Source organism: Chaetodon auriga, chromosome 19 (genome assembly GCF_051107435.1).
Source record: "Chaetodon auriga isolate fChaAug3 chromosome 19, fChaAug3.hap1, whole genome shotgun sequence".
NCBI lineage: Eukaryota > Metazoa > Chordata > Actinopteri > Chaetodontiformes > Chaetodontidae > Chaetodon > Chaetodon auriga.
Window position 1 is genome coordinate 14,133,733 of NC_135092.1, and position 21,791 is coordinate 14,155,523.

A 21,791-nucleotide genomic window follows, 5' to 3' on the forward strand; every position below is an offset into this window, starting at 1 on the left:
TTGTTTGCATTATAAACATAAGCACTCTTAGCTGTACTCTCGAAGTAACGTAGGTAGCGTAAACATCTGAAGCAGTGTAATTAGCATGATTAGCATTAAGATTACCGTTGGTATTCAAATATTAGCATTACCTAGCATTTATGTGAGCATCCTTCCAGCTGTAGTGAGTTAGTTGTTAGCTAGTGGCCGTAGTAGCTGATTTGGTAGTACTGGCACTAGTAGTACTATTAGTAATGACCTAGAGGTACTGCTATAGTTTTGTAGTTCTTGTTATTTAAACACCATTTATCACCGTGGCAATTTATGTAACGTTTAGCAGTATCACAGTGTAACGTCTCCTCGGGGCCCTGCCAATGCAACTGTTCCACTCCACACCGGCAGGGGCGCTACAGACCTGTGAGCCGTTACCAAAACAAAACCAGCTTCTCCTAGCCGTCACTTTCATGCGACTATCTCTGCTTTGTTTGTTCCGCACACGGCAGCAGAGCCGCACACACCCACTTTTTCCCCCAGATACTTTCAATCGTGTACAAACCATCTGGTGAGTTGTATACAGGCGCGGCCGCTCGGTCTAACATGGCCAAGTCGAGTGATCTAAAGATCTTCCTGGAGTCCTCTCTGAATGAGATCTTTAAAGCGACAGTGAGCGACATCCTGGACTCAGTGGACCGGACCCTGTCCGAGTACCAGGGCACAATACAGAGGATAGAGTCCGAAAACGAGGGCCTGAAGCGGCTTCTTTTTGCACAGAAGAGCAAAGAATCTGCTGCCAGAGGTATGGTTGTCTACACCTGGTCGATCATGGAAGGTGTTGGTGTTTGTCGCGGCAGCGGACAGTGTAGCTTCATGCAGCAGCTCATCTTTTGTTCAAGCCTCACAAGCATTGTCAGCAAATTGTGTGACGTGTGTGTGTTTACCGAGACAAATAAATGGCAGGATGAGGAGCAGATGAGGACAAGCAGACAACAGGGCTCTGCAAACATATGAGGAGTGACGTGGCCGTACACTGTAGAGTAAAAGTGATAATACTGCCACAATATCCTGCACACTAATGATGGTGCCACAACAAAGGCAATTCTACAATACGCAGTAAATCATTAAACTGTGTGCCTGATGTTGTAATGATGAGGGAATCAGTAACACTTTGTTTTTATAACATGCATTCAGTATGTTTATTTCAGCCTTGAGAACACACATATCAGGTTTTGTGACAATGAAAACTCAGCAGGGTACCTTTAAGCATCCTCTGGTGATCATACAGTATCAATTATCATACAACCCTGCAGCCCCCTTCATCTCTGCGTTTGTCCTGTTGATCCCAAGTGTCCAAAAAATCAGTTAATGCAGCTTTAAGTTATAATGCACTAACACGTGAGTGGAGTCATTCATTTCCCCCCCAGTTTTATACCATGACTGTCAGCTAATTGAACATTTTAGCTGTAATGTGAGTGTGACTCACAGTCTGCACAAAGTTGATCATTATTTTGGCCTTGGATCTTGACAGATATTCATGAAGAAGATGCCTCTGCAGAGCTCTCGACTTCAGAATGGAGCAGCCGTCCCATCACCTCCACCCAGGCCACGTTCAAGATGTCCATATGTAGCAGTGACAAGAAGAGCATCAGGAGGAAGCATAAAGACAAGATGAGGGAGAGCGTAGCCTCTGCCTCCTTTTTACTGCAGACTGATCGTATGGTAGAACGTCCATGTGTGAACACATCAGAGGTAGCCGTCTCCACCCAAAACTTGATATCTGTAAAAGCAGAGCCCGACCTGGATGAAAGCGGTGCTATTGACCTCTCGCAGCCTTCATCCCTCCTCAATCTGACAATGAGGCCGATAAAAAACGAGAGCACGGAGGACAGTTTTGACAGTCATGACGCGTATGCACCTCTGCCGCCATCTGCAGGCCTCGAACAAGACTCCAGAGGCAGCGACAGTGAAGTTAAAGTCACCATTGTTTCTGACACTTACATGCACGATGGACAGTTCATTAAAACAGAGGAGGAGGAGCAGAATGGGGTGTTGCAGTATGGCGATGAGTTGAAGCATGCGTTGAGATATTACCCTGAATCAGAAATAGATCCTGAGGGCGCTAGTCGACAGGTAGAAGTCCTGACGCATGAGGAAATCAATTCACCAGCTGTCCCAGCCGATGAGTTTTTGGAGATTCACGACAACTTTTTGCGCTGTCCCATCTGTCCCAAAACATTTAGTCGAGCGACCTCGCTCAACGTCCACATCAAGACTCACAGTGGCGAGAAGGCGCACAGCTGCAGCTACTGCGGTAAACGCTTCGGCCGGGCCGATCTCCTCAAATCCCACAAGCGCACGCACACGGGAGAAAGACCCTATTGCTGCAACATCTGCAGTAAAACGTACGCCCATCCCAGTCAGCTCAGGATACACAAACGTGTCCACACTGGAGAGAAGCCTTATTCCTGCTCACACTGTGCGAAGCGCTTTAACGAGCACAACCAGCTCAAAGTTCACTTGCGGACTCACACCGGGGAGAGGCCTTACAGCTGCCAGGAGTGCGGCAAAACATTCAGCAACGCAGGCAACCTGCGGATACACGAGAGGATCCACACTGGTGAGAAGCCATACTGCTGCGCTCAGTGTGGGAAGAGGTTTAACGGCTTGGGCGACCTCAAGACACATTACAGGATTCACACTGGAGAGAGGCCCTACAGCTGTGAGCTGTGCAAGAAGACCTTCAGCCAGGCGGGCCACCTCACCATACACATGCGGATGCACACGGGAGAAAGACCGTACAGCTGCAATGAGTGCGGCAAGAAGTTCACGGTGGCCAGCAGCCTCAAGCTGCACCAGAGGACTCACACGGGGGAGAAGGAGTACAGCTGCTCGTACTGCAGCAAGAGCTTCAGCAGGTCTGGTCACCTGAAGAGACACGAACTGGTCCACACCAAAGAGAAGGTCTTTCTCTGCAGCCAGTGTGGAAAGACCTACACTGACCAGTCGTCCCTTAAAAAGCATCTGAAGATGCACGCAGCCAAGGAGCAGAAGGCTCAGGGCGAGGGATGCACCAACGAGGCTGAAACAAACGCAGCCCGACCGGCAGCTGCTGAGACACTTTCAGACACTGAGAGAAATTAGGACCAAGTTATAGGAGATGAGTAATATCAAAGCTGAGAATGAGTGCTGTGTGTGATTTTACACAATAATCTTGAAGCAAGATCCACTTACTATCTCTGTTAGTGCATTGAAACGCATCTCACAGCCTGTATCGGCAGAGTATTACAGAGTGTTGTGCAGATTTTTAGCGTCCGATAAGCCTTCAAGTGCTTTAATGTGCTACTCAAGCTGGACTTGCTGTTATCGGACCCTAGGATCGTGTGCTGTGGTTGAAAGCGCCAGAAAAGGCTTCGAAGTGGACCTTGAGTTCAGATTATTGTGTTTGACTACCGTTCCCAAGGTCGAAATCAAAGTTTCACACTCAAAACGTATGTGATGTTTGTGGTACGGTGCAATACGCTGTTGTCTAATCTTTGCTGTGATTTTAGTAGGTCCAAATATTTAGCAAAATCATATGATCGATTACTTTGTTTTCATCGATAAGCCCTAATATTCCCCTTGTGGTCTACAGACAGAAAGCGGGACCTTAAAAGAACAGCTGTTCTTTTAAACATGCTGTGTGTTACCACAGAGTCAGTGGTATGAAAGTCAAATTTCCCCAAAGGAGTCAGTAGAAAATAACAATATAATTGTTTAGAGTTAAGATGCTTCTACACACATTTATGCACCTCGTTGTAGCCGGAGGGTTAGAAATATGTGCTGATCCAGTGATTTACGGTCAAGGTCATTAATATATTGCTGTATATAGCTTTAACTATACAGTCAGCAGCCGGATCCATTTTACTGACAAGAATGTATTTATGTAATGATGTTACTGAAAATGATGTTACAGCAGATATTCAGTTATCGATCGTCCAGCTTTGAATAATAAATTCTGATAATCGTTACGTAAACCATGCTAATCTCAAAGAATGTCGAGCTTCTAGAGGATGTGTTTTAGGTTGTTCACTGTTCTAGGAAACGCGTCTCTTTTCATGAAGTATGTACAACTGACACACGCTGGAGTAAAATGTCATGTTTATGATGACAGGGCTGATGTTTGTTGTGGCAACTGGTTGATATACCTGCACAGCAATGTATATGAAACTTGAGTGTTTGCTACTAGGAACTTATTGTGACTTACTTTTGTGTGGTTTGTGTCTAAATTAAAGAGTTAACCGAAAGATCTTGTATGTCTTATTTTCATTTTATAGGTATATTTGAAATTTAAAAAAAAAAAAGACAAAGAGTACAACTTTAAGTGCGTTTTTTTGCATATTTAGTGCAACCAGAAAAGCAAATCCAACACTTATATAAAACCCCAATTCCCAAGAAAAAGTTGAGATGCTGGGTAAAATTTAAATAAAAACCAAATGCGAACATTTACAAATGTGCTTTGTTTACCGACAGCGGTTTAGCAAAGTGTTCCTGAGCTCATTCAGTAATCTCCTTCATACAATCATGTGCTCACAAAGTGGTGAACCTCACTCTATGCTTACTTGTGAAAGACTGATCCAGGATGCCTCTTTTATGCCCAGTCATGATACTGTCAGCTGTTACCAATCAACCTGATTACCTGTGGAATGATCCAAACAGGTGTCTCTGGAGCATTCATCTGTCTTTTGTTCCTCCTGTGTCAATTTGTTTGAAACATGTTGCTGCAACAAAGTCAGAATAAGCAGATATTTACAAAAATCAATGAAGCTGAGGAGGTAAAAGATAATTGAGCATTTGTCAAAAAGGATTAGGAAGTTATGACATTGTGTTTTACACAGTATCCAAACTTTTTTTTGGAAGTTTTTGTGCATGGTGCAGTGGTTCCCAGGATTTATTTATTTATTTATAAGACCAGTCGGCCTGATTGAGAGTGGAAGTGCTTGAGGATTGGATTCCAAGGACTCCTGCTGAAAGGCACTTTAAAAGGTCAGTTCATGCAAAATATCAAAAGAGCATTTTCTTCCATACCTCTGGTGGTGTCTAACAGGCCGTGCAGATAGATTTGGTTTTACATGCCCTACTTCTGAGATTTCCTCAGTTCAATGGAGGTGAATGGAATTTCATACATGGAGTTCAACACATTGAAAAATGACAGTCAACAAATGAATCATTGTGACTGTTCCCTCATTAGAAAGAGGTTTGGTGAGGTCAGTGGATTACTTCAAGTAACTACGACAATATTTGTGGAAAGACACGATCCCAGTTTTAAAATGCTTTAAGATACAAAATTCCATTCATCTCCATTTATATTCAGGTGGGAGAGCTTTGGTGTCTCTTGGGGCTGCAGCAGTTCTTTTCATTAGAAAAGAAAAAAAGAAAAATCCACATTACAGTTTCCGCAGTCTTTACAACAGTCCAAAACCAGCAGCAATATCACAAAGGTTAAAAAAAATGAATATTCTCTATATATATTCTGGGAGCAGCTCTTATTTTGGCTTTTTATCCAAAGAGATGACCTAAACGATGAACCATTGCTGATTCATTTTCATGGGTCAAATAATGATTCACTGACAAATCGTTTCATCTCGTGTCTCTGAGCTCACTGGATCGAGCAGCAACATAATTTACTCTCCCATGTTTCACAACAACAGCACATCTATATGAAAACCTTTGCAACACATAAATTGGATTCCGCCATGCAGCCTCAGCCGCTGCTCTGGCAGCAGTTGAAGCTGCATGGCGGCTTCTCCTTGGACAGATAGAGCATAGGCTGAATGCTGCTGCTGAAGTCCATCAGGCCAAACGCCACATAGTGAATGTAGCAGCGAAACACGTCCGGAGAGAAGTAGTGCTGGAAGGGGAACAGCGCGACCGGTGGGAAGTAGTTGAACACGATGATGGCCAGGATGATGAGGACCATCTTGAAGGCTCTCTTCTTCACGGGATGCATCTCGTCTTTGCCGGGGCCCGACTGCCTCAGCGCCCACAGGATCACGATGTTGCAGAACACCATGAAGGCGAACGCGGCGAGGATCATCGCCGTGAAGACCTTCTCGAAGTTGACAATGTTGCCCACGCATTTAGCAGCAGCGTAGGCCAGAGTGATCAGCCAGACGACGAGGGCCAGGACGGCTCGGTGCTGACGGTCCTTGAGCTTGGTGAAGGTGATGGGGTGGACCACGGCCATGTAGCGGTCCAGGCAGATGCAGGAGAGGAAGAGAGGCGAGGAGTCTTTCATGCCGTAGAAGAAGCGCAGGACGTACCAGGTGCTGCTGGTGGTGAGGAAGACTATGTTGGCCAGCTCAAGGGGCGGGATGAGACAGAAGAGTACGTCCAAAACTGCCAGATGAAGGATGAAGATGTCTGAGGTGGAGGAGTCACCCTTGTTCTTACGGATGAGCCACAGCACCATGAGGTTAGCCGGGATGCCCAGGAACATGTTGATGAACTGCAGGCCCAGGTACCAAATGAGGACAGCAGGCATGTCTTTGCAGCGCTCATACACCGTCTGCTCGCCGCCGGTGTGGTTGAGGGGTCGATGAGAGATGAAGAGCACAGAGGAGTTTGAGTATAAAACCTCCATGACGGCTCAGAGAGGGAGGTCGTCGAAGGACATCAGAGGAACAAAGATCTGTCGGATAAACGCAACAGACAGGTTCAGTGGTTAGAGACAACAGACAGCATATTCAAAATGGCCAAAAGGGACACTGAAAGGTGTCACTTAGCTATGAGATGAAGATTAGTAAAGACAATGCACATAATGGCCACCAGGGCCGTCCAGCATTTCCTGTTCAGCGTTTGTATTTTACTTAAACAACTTGTCTGTGGTTTACAACTACAAAACTGGGACAGCAGGAAACATATAAACTCCTGTGAGGGAGAAGGAAGTAAGGTTAACCAGAGCATGAATGAGCTTTAACATTTGAATACAACAGAAGTTATTCGACTGGTAACAGAGAATACAAATATATGAACAGGATTAGATCAATCTGAGGGGTCACAAGATGATTAGAAGAAAGACTCAAATGTTGTTTTTTTTTTTTTTTTATATGAAATACTGTATAAAGTCATTGAATATGTCACATATACTCTCTTGTTAAGGAAGTTCTGCATCGCAAATACTCTGAACTCTGGATCTTTTTTTGATTCACTGCGGTTATACAGTGGAAATTTGACTACCAGCGGTGGACTGGAAGGGAACTGTGACTTGCTAAACTCAGTCTTATCAGATATCACACTTTAATTTTAATGTAAGTTTACTTCCTCTAAATATCTTCTGTAAAAAGAAAAATAATTATAATAATGTTGCATGTTGCAAACCACAGTCACGCAATAAAACATCTGAGGGGTGCTCACCTGTAAAAAATAATTAAGAAAAAAACCTTTTTAACAGCTGATGCACTGAATCAAAACGAGACAACAGTCACACTGTGGTATTCACCTGCATTTCAGTCTGTCAGCAGCTTTATTTTCTGTCAGTTGTGATACAACCCCGATTCCAAAAAAGCTTGGAGGCTGAGTAAAACCTTAAATAAATAAAAACAGAATGCAATCATCTGCAAATAAACTGTTTACAGACAACAGTTTCACAAAGTGTTCCTGAGCCCACGCAGTAATATCCTTCATACAAAGCAGTGAACCTCACTTGTGAATTCCAGGATGCCCTGTTTCATACCCAATCATGACACTATCACCTGTTACCAATCAACCTGATTACCTCTGGAATATTCCAAACAGGTGTTTTTGGAGCATTCATCAGCCTTCTGAGTTCCCAGAAGTTGATCGGATAAAACACTAAATATATTGTCTTTGCACTGCTTTCAAGTGGGTGTGTGTCAAGAAGGATCTGTTTTAATTTTTTTAAACAGCAACACAACATTTGCAACATCGGGCTCGCTCACCACCACCTGAAAAACAAGCTAGCACACACCACACATTCCAATATTTTGAGATACATAATGATCAAGTGGTTGGAAAGATAAAGCGGTCTCATGCATATGCAAAATTTACTTTTTTTTCTATGCTGCTTTGTATGGTAAGCGAAGCCACTTACCTTTAACCGACAGTCGACTAATGAGCTGATCCCCTCTGCCTTCAACTGTCTCTGCATCACTGTCACACTGAAGTCCTCAGCCCATCACACATTCACTGACGTGTTACCCACACAGAGATATGGCAGTATGTTGAATGCGGCTTTATTAGAGGGCAGAATTGTTTGCATGTGCTCTTACATCTTTCCACCATATCAACAAGCAGCTCATTCCACTATCTCTGTATCTAAGGGTGGCATGTAAATGTGCAACCAGGTCATCGCCTTCAGAAGATAGTATCTAATAAAGTCATGAGTGGCAGAAGATTGCCACAGTGAAGGACACGGCTGCACGGCTGAAGAACTCTCCCAAGACACAAGACATGTGCATACGCCTTGAAGTGTTTCTATTTGAATTCAGAGGTCAGGAGTTACAGTTTTATGTCAAAATGACACTCACCTGCTCACCAGGACACCGCAGCGCCTTCCTAAAATGACTGGTCCCCGCTCTCCACCTAATCCTTGTGACTCCTGTGCACATCTGTCCCAGTGTGAGCAAATGCTGGAATGGAAATGAATGGAATGAATGAAAAACATCTTTTGGAAGATGACCCAACACTTCAGGGATCCTGCTCCAGCCCGACCATCCAATCACAGCGTTGAGACGAGGGCGCGGAAGCTGACGATCTCCCTCTGGATGCCACAGTGTCTTGTTTGGCCCCCTGTACATCCATCACACCTTTAAAATGAACAAATTAAATCATTATAAAACAAGGATGAGGGCGAATGACATGAAAGAGTGTGAAAGTGAGCACTGATTTATGAAACAGGCTTGTGTGTGTGTGTGTGTGTGTGTGTGTGTGTGTGTGTGTGGAGGACGTGTTGTGGCAAGCCATCATCCATTCACACCGATTGGCAATGATGCAACAAACCAATGGTGCCTGACGGAAAAAATCGTCAGTAAACAACTGATGCAACAGTCCAGAAAATCACCTCTGATTCAATTCAGTGTAAGGATGTGTAATGTGTTACGTGAGGCTGACGTGGTTCGAGGTGTGATGTCCGTCAGCGGGAGTCAGCTCGCACCAGCATTCACATTCTTTGTATCTACAGAGAGTGTCGTTTTTGAAGGTTATTGAATGACCTGTCCGGTGACCTTTGACCTTTTACTCCTATCTTATTGCATGTTAAACAGTGCTAACGTAGTCAACATATTATACTCTATAAACATGTTGAAATAAAAGGATGTTGACTGTTTTACCCTCCGTCCCGTCCTCATGACTGTTCTGCAGGGGATGTTTTATTTGCGGTGTTACAGCTGTTTGAACAGCTCGGTGAAACTTGACCCTGGTTTGTTTGCCTTCCTCTGTCTGTCTCTGAACTGCGTTGGTGTCAGGTTCACGGAAATGTGTCTCCCTCCAGTAAGGTAGATGATTCTCACAGCTTCGCTAAAGTCTGCATCAGAGCAGAAACAATGCGGCTTTTGTGCACAAAGGCCCATTTCAGAGCTCAATGGAGCTTCGTGAAGTTGTAATTTCACATCACTGAATGCATTAAATGAGCAAGATATTTGCAGATTAGTGTTTGCATAATGCGTATATTTAACAGATATTTATTCTTTTCATTATGGAGAACCTTTGTTAGCTCATATTCCTGCAAAAAGCACCAGCACCATGCGACTGGAGGCTTCCACATCACTCTTTACATTGCATATTGGGCTGCAGTTGACAAAATCATCTCATACGTGCACATCTCACACTCAGATTTAGGAAGAAACTTTCAGCAGATACAAAGTGAAAACAGCCTTCTAGTGTCAAACTCTCCTCATTAAAAACAAAGCTGAGCTAATCACATCTGAGGGTGAAGTGCAAATGTGGTGCATGAATTACATCAGATCATCCTCACTATCTAGGGACGCTGCTTAATTTATGACAGGGAATCATAACAGCACTGAGCAGGACAGACAGACCGTCCTGAAAATCCACCGACCCTTTCAGGAAAGGTCTTCTCTTTGAAACAGCTCTTTAAGTGAAATCCAAAGAGACATACTGTATTTAATGAAAGTGCGCATCAAAATGTGCAGGCAGAGGAGAAGTAAGACCACTGAGAGCTATGAGCTGCTCAGTTAAAGTTATGATCGACCTAAATTTTAAGAACGGAGAGATTTTTTGATTAAAACTGATGCATCATCTACCAAAAAAACTATAAAATACCCTGAAAAGGCTGTTCTATTTCAGTTAGAATACATTTTTTACACCCTTTTAAAATCTTAAAATGTACAAATTGAAAAATATAAGAAATAATTTGTCAGGTTTTATGGACTGATTTAGTTTAAAGGGATTAAAATCCCCCTTTTTTCTACTTAAATACAAGCCTTTAGATCATAGGAGAAAAACAGAGTCAGCGTTCGTTCGTTTGGTCGTATTTATTATTTTACACTTTATCTGAAGTTCGAGTACTCTCGATAGAAAGCAGAAGGAAAAGAGTTTCACTCACATAATGCAGTCGGAGCAGCAAGAAACAATACAATCAAACGAGTGGGAAACAGACATCAACAGTATGTTAAGTGCGGTCATCCCAGCAGTACCATACAGATCCATTATAAAACTACAAGGTTTTTTTTTTCTACCACCATCCACTCACTAAATGTGTCTCCTGTAAACTCGTGGATGGCTGTTTTTACAGTTTTAGTCTAGAGCCAACCTGGTAAAGACACTTACGAGGACAAAATGGGCTTTTCTTTACATCTGTGCTAACGTTTAATCTCCAAACTGAAATCTCTTCACAAGATAAATACTTTTGGCTGAAAAGACGAAGAATCCGCTGTAGAAGACATACAGGGGACGTCGCACCGGATCGCCAAAGTGATTTTTATTTGTTTGTTTGTTTCTGACGTGACATCAGAACGTCTCCCAACCCAGGAGCTCGAGCTCCGACACATTCGCCGTCTACCATGTTTTATCCTCCTCAGCTCTCTCCTACGTGCAAACTTCCAAACGTCTCTCACGCGTCTCAGCCTTCGCATCTCGATGGCTTGCGGGCTGTCCTCCATCTTTTTTTTTTTTTTCAACCTTAAAAAAAAAATCTTAAAACTCATGTAAGTTTTAACATTAAACATGCTACTACAATATAAAAACTGCTCTTTTCAGTACGTTCTGCCTCTCAGTCTTTGATATTTAACACTTTAAAACCCCAAAAGCCAAATATCAGGTAAACATTATTCGTTGACATTAAAATAAAGGAAATACTGAAAAACATGGGCAAAGTGTATCTTATCGTCATTTCGATCAAACTTAAAAGATCTAAACAAGAATGTAATTGATAGGTCACAGCAAGCAGATGCAGCTGATGATTTGATTTCATGTAAGAATATGGCGTTTTATTCCAACGGAAGGCCCCCCCGTACTGTCCTTTTTGGACCACTTAGTTGAAGTTTTTCCGTTGCCTGTGCAGTCTTTGGGGAGTGGGAGTGGGGATCTTGTAGGTGCTGTAATCCTGGAGTGATGGGATCTCATGAGACCTGACTGGTTCCTTCAAAGTGTTCCAGTCTTTGGAGCGTTCATGCAGGAAACGTGAAAGGCAGCAAGTTAACGAGTCTTTGAGCTCAGGGGTCGAGTCATTCGGGTCAGGTATTCCTCGGAGTGTTCACGTCTAGGTAGTGCACGAGGTTGGGGTGGAGTGGTCACATGCTGCTGCAGTCGTGTCATGGCTAAAAGGTGCGTCACTGCTACAGGTGAGGGTAAACAACAGTCAGCTTCAGGCTTAGAAATGTTTCGCTCCAGAGCAGCGCTGCGAGGATTGCGAGCAGAAACATGGCGATGGTATGGTGTCGGGTGGAGTGTAACTGCTGTCAGATGAAGGTGGAATCCATGGTGCTGGTGTCCTGCACGCTGCGGGCTCGAGCCTCAAAAAGCTGCTTTATCAAGGCTGACTTCTCCTGTTCCAGCTGGGCGATGCGCTCGCTCTTCTCTGTCACCTCCTTTGTGAAGAAGAAGAAAAATAAACGAGGTGAGTGACAGCCTTATACCCTTAACAACAGCACCGACTGCTAACTATTAGAGGCTTGTATCTGCAGTTTGTGTCAAACCTGTGTGAGAAGTCGGTTCTGGTCCTTCAGTCTCTGGATGGCTTGTGGAGGAGCTGGACCTGGAGGCTGGGGGTTAGTTGGGAGCGCTGCTGTCTGAACAGCGCTGGAAGGAAAAGACTGCTGGGAGACAAAGAGGCACCAGGGTTAAAGAGTTATCCAGTCAAGCTTTGTCATGAAGTGTCATATTTACATGTCTAATATACCAAAATTCATATATTCTGAAATCTAATTTGGGTTTCAAAAAAAAAAAAAAAAAAAAGCAAGAGTCAACAGCCATGTTAGCAGCTCTGAGGTCATACTTTGGCACAGCAGTCGTTTGAGCTAAATGCTAACATCAGAAAATTACAACTATGCGATTGACCAGCTGACTCTGCCCTCCCCAGAGTCACAGGACGGCCTAGAAATCATCAGTATAATCTAATCCTCCCGAATTAGAAAATTCTGAAAAGGCCATCTGATAAAACTGGGAGTCATGAGAATCACTTAACATCAAGACAATCACAGGATGCTGATGTGTATTTTAGGTGGCATTCGTGTGATGTCATATTTCTAAATGTGATGATGGCTTTTCTCACAGTATGTGTCAGAGCCTCGTGTGGAGCAGAAACTGATCCAGTCCAGTCACACTCTCAGATTTCGATGAGGGTGGAGTCATTCGCTGGCTCAATACTAGTCATTCATTTATATTTAGACTGCCTTTGTTTATTGCTAGAGAATGTGTTACTAGAAGCACATGAAAATGCAAATAGTCAGTGTAAAGGCACTGACACACTCACCATCCCAGTGCAGGAAATCAGGTCATTAAGGCAGCGGTTGACTTCTTGGAGTTTGGGTATTAGAACATTCATGCGACTCTGATTAGCTTCTGTGAAGAAATCCTGAGAGGAGAGAACGCAGCAGACGATTAGCACGAAGTCCAAGAAAATAGCAAAGGGTCTCAAAAATGTCACAAAGGGGGTCAACTTAAAACAGTGAATAAAGAGGTATTTGAGGCAAAAGTTAATATAGGCTTATTTTTTATCTCTTTGTTTTCCATCTATCAAACGGGCCAGTTCAAGTCTTTTCAGTCTCTCCATCTAAAACAAGTCATAATACTAATGAAAACTCAAGACTTAACATACTCTTCTGCAACCGCCAGTTAATAATGGAAGCAAAACCCAGACAGTTTACTGAGCGTACTGTGTCTCATCCTCCACCACAGGGTATTTTCCCTTATTTGACTGCTGGACGTGAATAAAAAAGTGAAAAAAAATGAGGCCATAAATTCTATTCTGAGCCACTGGCACCAAAATCTGATTGTAGATCTGCTGGATTTATTTCAGCTGATGCCGATAACGACTAATTACTGCTTCTCAAGGCTGATTTCATGTGTTTGTATTTTAAAAAGAAGTTCACATGAAAGGCTGAGATGTTGTGAGCAAAGATGGATGCAGATTAAAATCATGCTGTTGTAAAAAACCACCACACCGGGGACGACATGCTTGGCTCTCTGACCTAAACTGCCTGGCTCTGCACAGGTGCAGCAGTTTGACATCAGGAGCGCAACACCAGGGTGCTGTGCTGCTTCTTCTTCTCTGTGTGCAACATTAAAGAAGCATACCGCCACCTGTTGTATGGAAGTGTGTACATGCTGTGGTTGCTGAGTCAATAAAAGCTATTTGACTTTGTATTATCGGCTCTATTTATTGACTATAATATAATACATAATCTAAACTTCCCATCATCAGCTGATATTTATTGTACATCTCCAGTTTCTCCCCCAACAGATATTGCATTATTTATCATTTATGTTCAAATCGTTTTTGTTTGTTTGATTTGGAAATCTATAAATCTGTATTATATATGTGTATATTTTCACCAAAATACAGCAGATCGCACATCCAACACTTCCACTTAACACTGTGCTCTCTGACATTTTCAGCCCAGTGTCTGAACTGACCGTGCAGTGGGAGCTCTGGCCGACCTGCCGCTGTCTCTCGGTGACATTGTGGATCTGGCCCTGGTACCAGTCTCGGGCCCTCTCCACCACTTCCAGGCCCGCCAGCAGCGAGTCCTTCTCCTGCTCCAGCTCTTTCATTTGCTTCAGCTGCGAGAGTTGAAAGTCATAAAAGGAGGGTGTGTTATCGGAGGGTGAAAAGGGGGGACAGGAAAGGGGTGAAATTGTGGATGAGGAAAATGTGATTAAGAACAGACAAAAATCCCCCCCAACCCCTCCCCCAAACTGAAGTCACTTTCTGCACAGATCTCACATAAAGATCCCATGGAAGGCAAATGCCATCACTAAGAGAGCTTGTCGATCGCTGCCAAGATTAAATCTAATGATTGATTTTGGGCCGCCGGCAGCCTCCGCGGTAGACAAACTCCCATCTTTTCACATGGGCATCTGCAGCAAACTCTTTTGTGCTGGCGGAGACAATGGCGCCATACCAATTGTGGCGGACCCTCTCCCGTCCTGAACAATGTTTAGAGGAGCAATCAGCCCAGCGCCATGGCAACTGCGCAGCAACCTAAGAATGGGGTAAACAGCAGACCCACTTCAGCTATGGCCGCCCCAGTGTGTGCGTGAAAGAGAAAGAGGGAGAGATGTGTGTGTGTGTGTGTGTTTGTGTGTGTGTGTGTGTGTGCACCCCAGCAAGGCTGCATTGAGTTGTGCTGACCAGGCTGTCCATGCGGCACACAGCCACAGTCCAGGCCTCACTGCTGGCATTCAGCCACCTGGTGTGTCATCTTTCTATCCACCCATTGCTCCATCCCTCCATCCCCGAGCTCAGTACATTCCACTGATCATCGCTCATCAGCGCTGTTTAGAACACGGCCACAGCTCATACACGGGGAGACGTGTTTGAGACAGGGAGCCGACAGAGGTTTTGAGAGTCTAAAATCGAACCATGTTTCGCATATTTGTGCTGCCTGAGGGGAGAGGACACAAGGGAACAGAGGGGGGGGGGTTTAGGGGACGAGAAGGGGGTCGGAGGGTCCGTGTCTAGAATGAAGCATGACCCAGTGTCAGGCTGCGTGAATGAGTGCGAGTCCACAGGCAGGAAAACCCTCCGTTTACAAAGAAAGAAAAGGGAGCAAAGAGGAGGAAACACACACAGAGAAGGAGCAGAGCAGAACATGGCTTCATAGAAATGTCTGTGCATGAATGTTTGTGTGCTGATGAATGAGCATCAACAACAGCAAGAACAACACACTTACAAAAACATGACACCCGTTGGACAAACTGTTTAGCTAAAAACACAAAGAACAACACGACGGCCTTTCAAAGTGCATCTACAAAGCAGCGTCACACAGCGTGCTCTGAACCTCTACAGCACAACACACGACTGAAAGTCCCTGAAACAAGGATCGACAGCTATTTGCATCCATGAATCTGGCACTTTTCTGAGTCCAAGGTGATGTCTTGTTTTATCCAACCAGCAATGTAAAACCCAAAGACACTTAATTTAGCTTTATATTAAAGCAAGAAAAAGAGCAAGTCCACACATTCGAAAGAGCTAGAACCAGCGAATGTTTGGCTTTCTGCTTGTTCGATGACTTCAAATGTCAGTCAACTTATCACCTCCCTTCAGCCCAATCCAGAACCTGCAGCCCTACAATACCACAGCAGGTCAGAGCTAACAAAGAGCCAAAGTCCTAACAAGAAGAAAAGATTTATTTTCTCTGACTGATAGATGTGAATGTTAGGATGTTAGAAAACACCGAAAAATGCTCGTCAAGTTCTACAAATGTCTCGATTTGTCTAACAGGTCATAACCTGAAGACATTCAACCTACAATGACATAAAACAGAAAAAAGTTGTAAATCCTCATGTTTCATAAAGTGCTGCCAGCAAATAATTGTCATTTTGGCTCGATGAACAACTTGATATATTGTTGTCGTTAAGTTCTGGCAGTCTACTCAATGATTAATAGAGTCTCAAACTCTGAAGGCCGACAGTACCAAAGATGGTTAGAGCCAACAAACAAGCCCCAGAGTCCATAAAACTTGCACAAATTAATACTTTTTACCATCCTAACAGACACACTGAACATCCAGCTGCTGAACTTTACTTCTGTTCGTCTCAACTGTCACAAATATCAAAACAACCTGATGCACACTGATTAAAAAAAAACATCTCAAAGACAAACTTTGATTTCCTTCATCCTCCACAACCACCTCTCCCTTTCCTTCTCTCCCTCTCGTCCTACTCACCCAGAGGAAAAAGTGCAGGGCCTTGCTGCTGTAGAGACTACTGCTGAGGGGGATGAAGACGGTAGTGTAGGCAGCCCACACAGCCGTCCAGGCTGGGCCGGGCCGGCCGAACGTGTCCTCTACTTCTACCAGGCCCCTGGGCCCGACCCGGCTCACTACCATCAGGGCAGCAGTGGGCCAAGTCGGCCTGGGTGGGAGGGCCACGGGGAAGGGGGAGGAGGAGAGGGGCAGGGAGGGAGGGAGAAGGAGGGGAGTCGGTCAGTCAGCCTCTCCAGACACAGGAGGCCGAGGGGGAAAAGAGACGGAGACGGCGACACAAACAGGGAGAGAAAGAGGGAGAGGAGGCGAGCTAGAGAGAGTGAGAAATGGTGAGGCAGGGGGAGAGACGGAGAGTGAAGGGAGGCATGAGCTCCGGACTGGAGGGTGGGAGGGGCAGAGCGAGGGGCAGGCAGCAGGCAGAGGGATGGGAGGGGAATGCGGGGGCCAATAGAAAGTAAAATGGAGAAGAGCCTCTACTAAAAAACCTTTTGGGTTTGTTTTTTTTAATTTTCTGGAACTGGTTTATTCCAACAGACACATGATGTTAACTAGAGTCAACTAGAGATGTTTAGGTTTATTAAGTTTGCAGAGTTTGGTCCTTGGGAGACCAGAGGCTCTCAAAGCCTGAGGTGATATTTTAAAAGAAATGTCTAGAAACAGACAGAAGGGTGTGTTGCAGGTAAATGAATGGAAACCAGGTGGGTCCACAGCAGAACCATGCATCACTAACACTGACCCTTAACCTGGTTTGTTGATAAACCAGTTATGAATGGAAACTGTTTCACCACTGCCATTCAGAAAAGTCTGTCACTGGAACCCAGGAGTGGCACCTTTGGAAAAACCTCTAAGACACTGTGTAGAGACTGTGTGTGTGTGTGTGTGTGTGTGTGTGTGTGTGTGTGTGTGTGTGTGTGCGTGTGTGTGTGTGCGTGCACCAACCATTCCATAATCCACACCGTTGGATATGGTATGCCGCCTCTGCTCGTCCCGACTCCGCCCATGTCGCCTGGAGCCACCAGTGAATCCTGTCGCTGATTCGCTCTGAGATCTTGGTAAACCTGATTTCCCAACACCTATACAAATGTCAAACAGACAGACTGAATCAGTTCCAAGACAACACTGTAGTCTGGAATGCACTCTGTGCTTACTGCAGTTCTACTGGTTGCAGTATGAGTAAAAAATATACAGATTTGAAAATATTTAATAACGAAGAAGCAGAAGTGGTAAAGAAAGTCTTTTTACAGTAGGCGTGCATCACATGTCACACGTGGATCACATAGTCAGAGGGAAACACTAAAAGAAGTCAAATTGCATTATCTTAAAAAGGGTGTGTACCAAATTTGCATTCAAGGTATTTAGTCCAGGTGACTCTGCAATTCTTCTGGCTTAACAACATCACAGATTTACGGCACATGTGCAAAGTCAATCGGCAACAGTGATGCCGCATCTTCAGAGAAAAAGATTAAAATCTAAAAATAAGACATTGCATTGGACTCTTGCTAATTTCAAGTCACGCATTCTGAATCACTACCTGATCTAGAACTCTAGATCTCTTTAGTGCGCGAAACACATCCACATCTGTAGACAGACCAAAGCAACTACAGACCAGACATTAAATTTGATCCTGTAACACACTGGGGTTTCCAGTGGACACCACAGGAGGGAGCTGTACTCTGCAAATGTGTCTGCTGTCAACAAGGCAGATGACTTTCATTACACAGTGAACAGTGAACTCAACACAGACTGATAATAAATGCAGCAAAAAGATTTAGATTTAAAATAAGCTTCATTAAATGCCGATTGTTTAATGTGTAAATGATCTCAGTCCCTTGCTTGACTGACTGAGGTTGAGTTCAGTGGAGCAGAGAGAAATATGCGAAGCATCTGAGCTAAGAGACACTGCAGAGATAACAGCTCAGCCTCCTGGAATGACTTTGAGAAACTAAAGCCAGTCTTTGTACAATCGCTCTCGAGATTTTCAATACTGGGGTGAGATGGATGCACTGTGAATAAAAGTGTAATAAGCAAAGTGTGATCCCATGACAAACGAGCAAACCCCAATCTGCCAAAGATCATGTGATATGATGGGAAGCTCCAAAGCAGCTCCTACCTGAGGGTGAAACTGTTTAGTCAGCTGCTGACTCCAAGCTGTAGATAAACTCAACTGTAACACGGTCTTCCAAACACAACATATAAAGATGTCTCAGTCTGTGCTCTGCTGCTCTGTGTGCACAGTCTGGTATGTTTTCACCGTGTCCTCAGGGTTTCCTATCACAGCCGAAAGACGTGCAGGTCTGATGAAGTGGAGCCTCCACATCTCCAAATTGAGTGTGTTCATTTGGCAAAGCATCTCTGTGGTATTTTTCTGTGTTATCTCCCTCATGTCAGCAGAGGGATTGTATCATCATCAGATTTTTAAGTGCACACCACTGCTGTTTTCCCAAAACCAAGAAAAAGTGACAGAGAGCGAGAAAGGTCTGACTTAGTGGTGATCTCCAGGGTGTTGGGGAGGATTTCACCACTGCCGTGATTCAGTGAGCCCTCGCCTGTCTGCTGTAATCTGGCCTAATCCAGCAGGGTTTGGCTGCATGTGAGAGATTACAGCGCGGTCATTTGGTGGTCTGTCTGTCTACATTATATGCCCAAAAGTATACAGACACCCAAACAAAGTAAGATGACACACTATTATGTAAGTGTGATTTTTGGATGCATCATCTCAGTGCACAAAAGTTGAACCTTTGGCCATGTAATCGGCCCATGTATCCGTCTATCTGAACAAAATCTATGTACAAAGTGCAAGTGGTATATGCGATGAAAGCCCTGAGGGCTCGATAGAGAGAGTGTCACTCTTATAGCTCCAGACAGGCCTGGCTGTACAGAGATCAGCAAACTCGGACAGACCGAGCGGAATGTGTGTGTGTGTGTGTGTGTGTGTGTGTGTGTGAGAGCGAAAGAGAGGGCATGCAAAAAAAAGTCTTGTATGATTGTGACAGGAAGAAGAACGAGAGTGAGGCTGGATGAGAGCGAGAGCCTGTACATACAGTATGAACAAGATAATGAGCAGGCAAACTGGGAATTTCTCAGCAGCAGCTCCTGCAACCTACATCCAGCTCACCAGGGGAGAGAAACTGAACAACTGAACACGCATAAAACTGACCATCACCCATTCTCCAGTCAGAGGGGCCGTGGCTGTGCTCCCACCACGAGGCAAACCCTAAAGATAGACAAATTTCTGCAGGAATTTCTGACACAACCTCTGACCTGACCCGGGGTTAACAACAGCAATTATTCAGCAAGGCACCCTCCATTGCAGCAGTGGCCCTTAAACAGGGCCTGTTTAAGCTGTGACATAAAACTGATACCTGAGAAGTGCTTTGTCAAAGCCCAACAATGACTGTTGTTGACCCCCACTCAGATTCAGGCAAAGGCTCCACTTTTAAAGTCACCATCTCTACCTCTGTAAGCTCCCTCTGGACGACGAATACTGACATGCAAGCCCTCTCCACTTGTGTGTATGACATGGATCACTGCATTCAATTAAATTAGAATATGAGATCAAAGCTGGCAACAGCGCAGTGGACATATCAGCTCAGTTATGCATGCAATCAAAAGGCTTGCAGTCTCAAGTGCTCTGTGGTCTGGTAGGTAATCAGGGACGCAGCAGCTCTACCTCAAAATCCTCTTCATGCACATTCTTCTTCTTTGTCAGACAGTAGTGCTAAAATGCTAATAATCAATTAATCAATATCCCAAATGATCTGACAATTATTTCTCTCACTGAAGAGGTGCAGATTGTATGCTTCTTGCTTTAACTGTTGATTGAAAATGAGACCAGAGCTAATAATAAGCTGTGTGTGTTTGTATCAGTGTGTCTCTGTTTAATCTGGATTTTGACAGACAGGGTTTTAATTTATTAGTCCTCCATGGACTCACTGAACTGTCCCCAAACACACAGACATAATTCACAGCTGTTTATTTACATGTGGCTTTCATGGCACCACTTACTTTGTCCGTGGAGCTGTGGTGACTCCAGAGCGAGCGACTCAATGGACCTGACCCGGCTCTGCTGGGGCTGTGTCGGTTTGGTGGCATGGCCCGGCTCGGCCCGGTAACACCCGCCCCCCGGAGAGACGGAGCTCCGCTCCAAACTCCGCCCGGACCTGTCGAAGCCCGCGCTGTACGGAGCCGGTCCAGACACGGGGTACCCGGTCCCCTCCTCCTGCCGGGCCCGGCTCTGCAGGGAGGACGAGCGGTGCTGCTGGGTGTTGGTCACGTTGCTCGGCCCCAGCGGACGCACCTTGTTCTCCACCCGTGTCCCAACGCTGCATGTGGACAGCCCGGCGGGTTTCTGGGGCTGCTTAGGTGCCTGTTGAGGGTGCACGGCAGCCTGGGCCCTGAAGTGGGAGTTGTTCTCCGGGTTGAGCATGGAGTACCGCAGCCCCGCGACGAACCGCTCAAACGTGAGGCAGCCATGCGGTGGAGTGACCCTCCTGAGGCAGCACAGCACCCCGCCCGGCAGGTCCCGGGTATCAGCGCCCTGCCAGCGGCTCTCGATCTCCGAGATGTGAACATAGCCCCGTCCACCGTCATCCAAAATGTCAAACAGGGTCCTCAGGCTGTGCAGGAAAGCTTTGGGCAGGCCATCTGTTGAATACTCCGTCTCTTTAGGCTGCATCTTGGCAGTTTTGCCTTGAAACACCTCTTTTCTCGGTCCAACTCTGCCGTGAATGGCCGACGTCCCGTTCAGTTTGCAGCCCTGGTCAGTCGCTATCAAAGCCATGAATGTGCTGATAATCTCCACTGACTAATCAATCAAACACACACCAACATAAGTTGGCTAACTTTACATGAACCCGTAGGTGAACATACAGAATAACACAATTAATTCCAGCTTAGTGAAAAGCAAAAAACAATATTTCTAAGTATTTTTAGCTCGAAACATTACCGATAGTTTACCGTTCCGAGCGTCCACCTTCCCACCGAAACTCCTCTGCGCTGTGATCCATACTTTCCTTTTTCTGCCGAGGACCGCCCTTCAAACGGCTGTGCGCGAGCGTCCCGGGACCAGCCATTGGCCGCGGTGTGCACGAGCTCGGCGCCCATTGGTGCAGGCGTGAGGTAGGCTCCAGTTTGAGTTGTGCTTTTGTTATTACTAATGCTGAGACGTTATTCATAAAGCCTGGATATTGTCCCGCTGCACATAATCAGAAAAAGCTGCGTAAACTATCACTTTACAGCCCCCCACACAGTCAGAATGGGGAACAGAATCCTTTTGTTTCCACATCATCAAATCTTAAACCTTTTACTCCATGATTAAGTTGCAATGTAATTGAAATATGCAGTTTTAATAAGTAAAAATTCACTAATTTATGTTGTTTATATGTCTCAATGTGTACTATATGCCTGAATAAAACTGTATCATTGGCATTC

The 21,791-nt window shown here is 44.9% G+C and overlaps 3 protein-coding genes across 4 annotated transcripts; 1 reads left to right on the forward strand and 2 right to left on the reverse strand.

Moving 5' to 3' along the window:
• Nucleotides 1-470: 470 nt before the first annotated feature.
• LOC143337984 (uncharacterized) lies at nucleotides 471-4,298 on the forward strand. Its single transcript, XM_076758046.1, has 2 exons — nucleotides 471-775; nucleotides 1,505-4,298. Exons 1-2 carry the CDS (start codon nucleotides 577-579, stop codon nucleotides 3,115-3,117), a joined length of 1,812 nt encoding a protein of 603 aa, XP_076614161.1. The 5' UTR covers nucleotides 471-576; the 3' UTR covers nucleotides 3,118-4,298.
• Nucleotides 4,299-5,716: 1,418 nt separating this feature from the next.
• On the reverse strand, nucleotides 5,717-6,595 carry hcar2 (hydroxycarboxylic acid receptor 2-). The gene has a single exon (XM_076758735.1). The coding sequence runs from the start codon at nucleotides 6,593-6,595 to the stop codon at nucleotides 5,717-5,719; it is 879 nt and encodes a 292-aa protein (XP_076614850.1).
• Nucleotides 6,596-10,451: 3,856 nt separating this feature from the next.
• On the reverse strand, nucleotides 10,452-21,377 carry sapcd2 (suppressor APC domain containing 2). Of its 2 annotated transcripts, none has more exons than XM_076758544.1 (6): nucleotides 20,367-21,377; nucleotides 17,301-17,434; nucleotides 14,068-14,214; nucleotides 12,905-13,006; nucleotides 12,129-12,245; nucleotides 10,452-12,020 (listed from the first exon to the last, which is right to left on the reverse strand). In XM_076758544.1, the coding sequence occupies exons 1-6, from the start codon at nucleotides 21,139-21,141 to the stop codon at nucleotides 11,892-11,894; spliced, it is 1,404 nt and encodes a 467-aa protein (XP_076614659.1). In that variant the 5' UTR covers nucleotides 21,142-21,377; the 3' UTR covers nucleotides 10,452-11,891. The 2 variants fall into 2 exon arrangements, with proteins under 2 accessions (XP_076614659.1, XP_076614658.1); XM_076758543.1 differs by having other exon boundaries at nucleotides 12,129-12,248; nucleotides 20,367-21,209.
• Nucleotides 21,378-21,791: the final 414 nt, after the last annotated feature.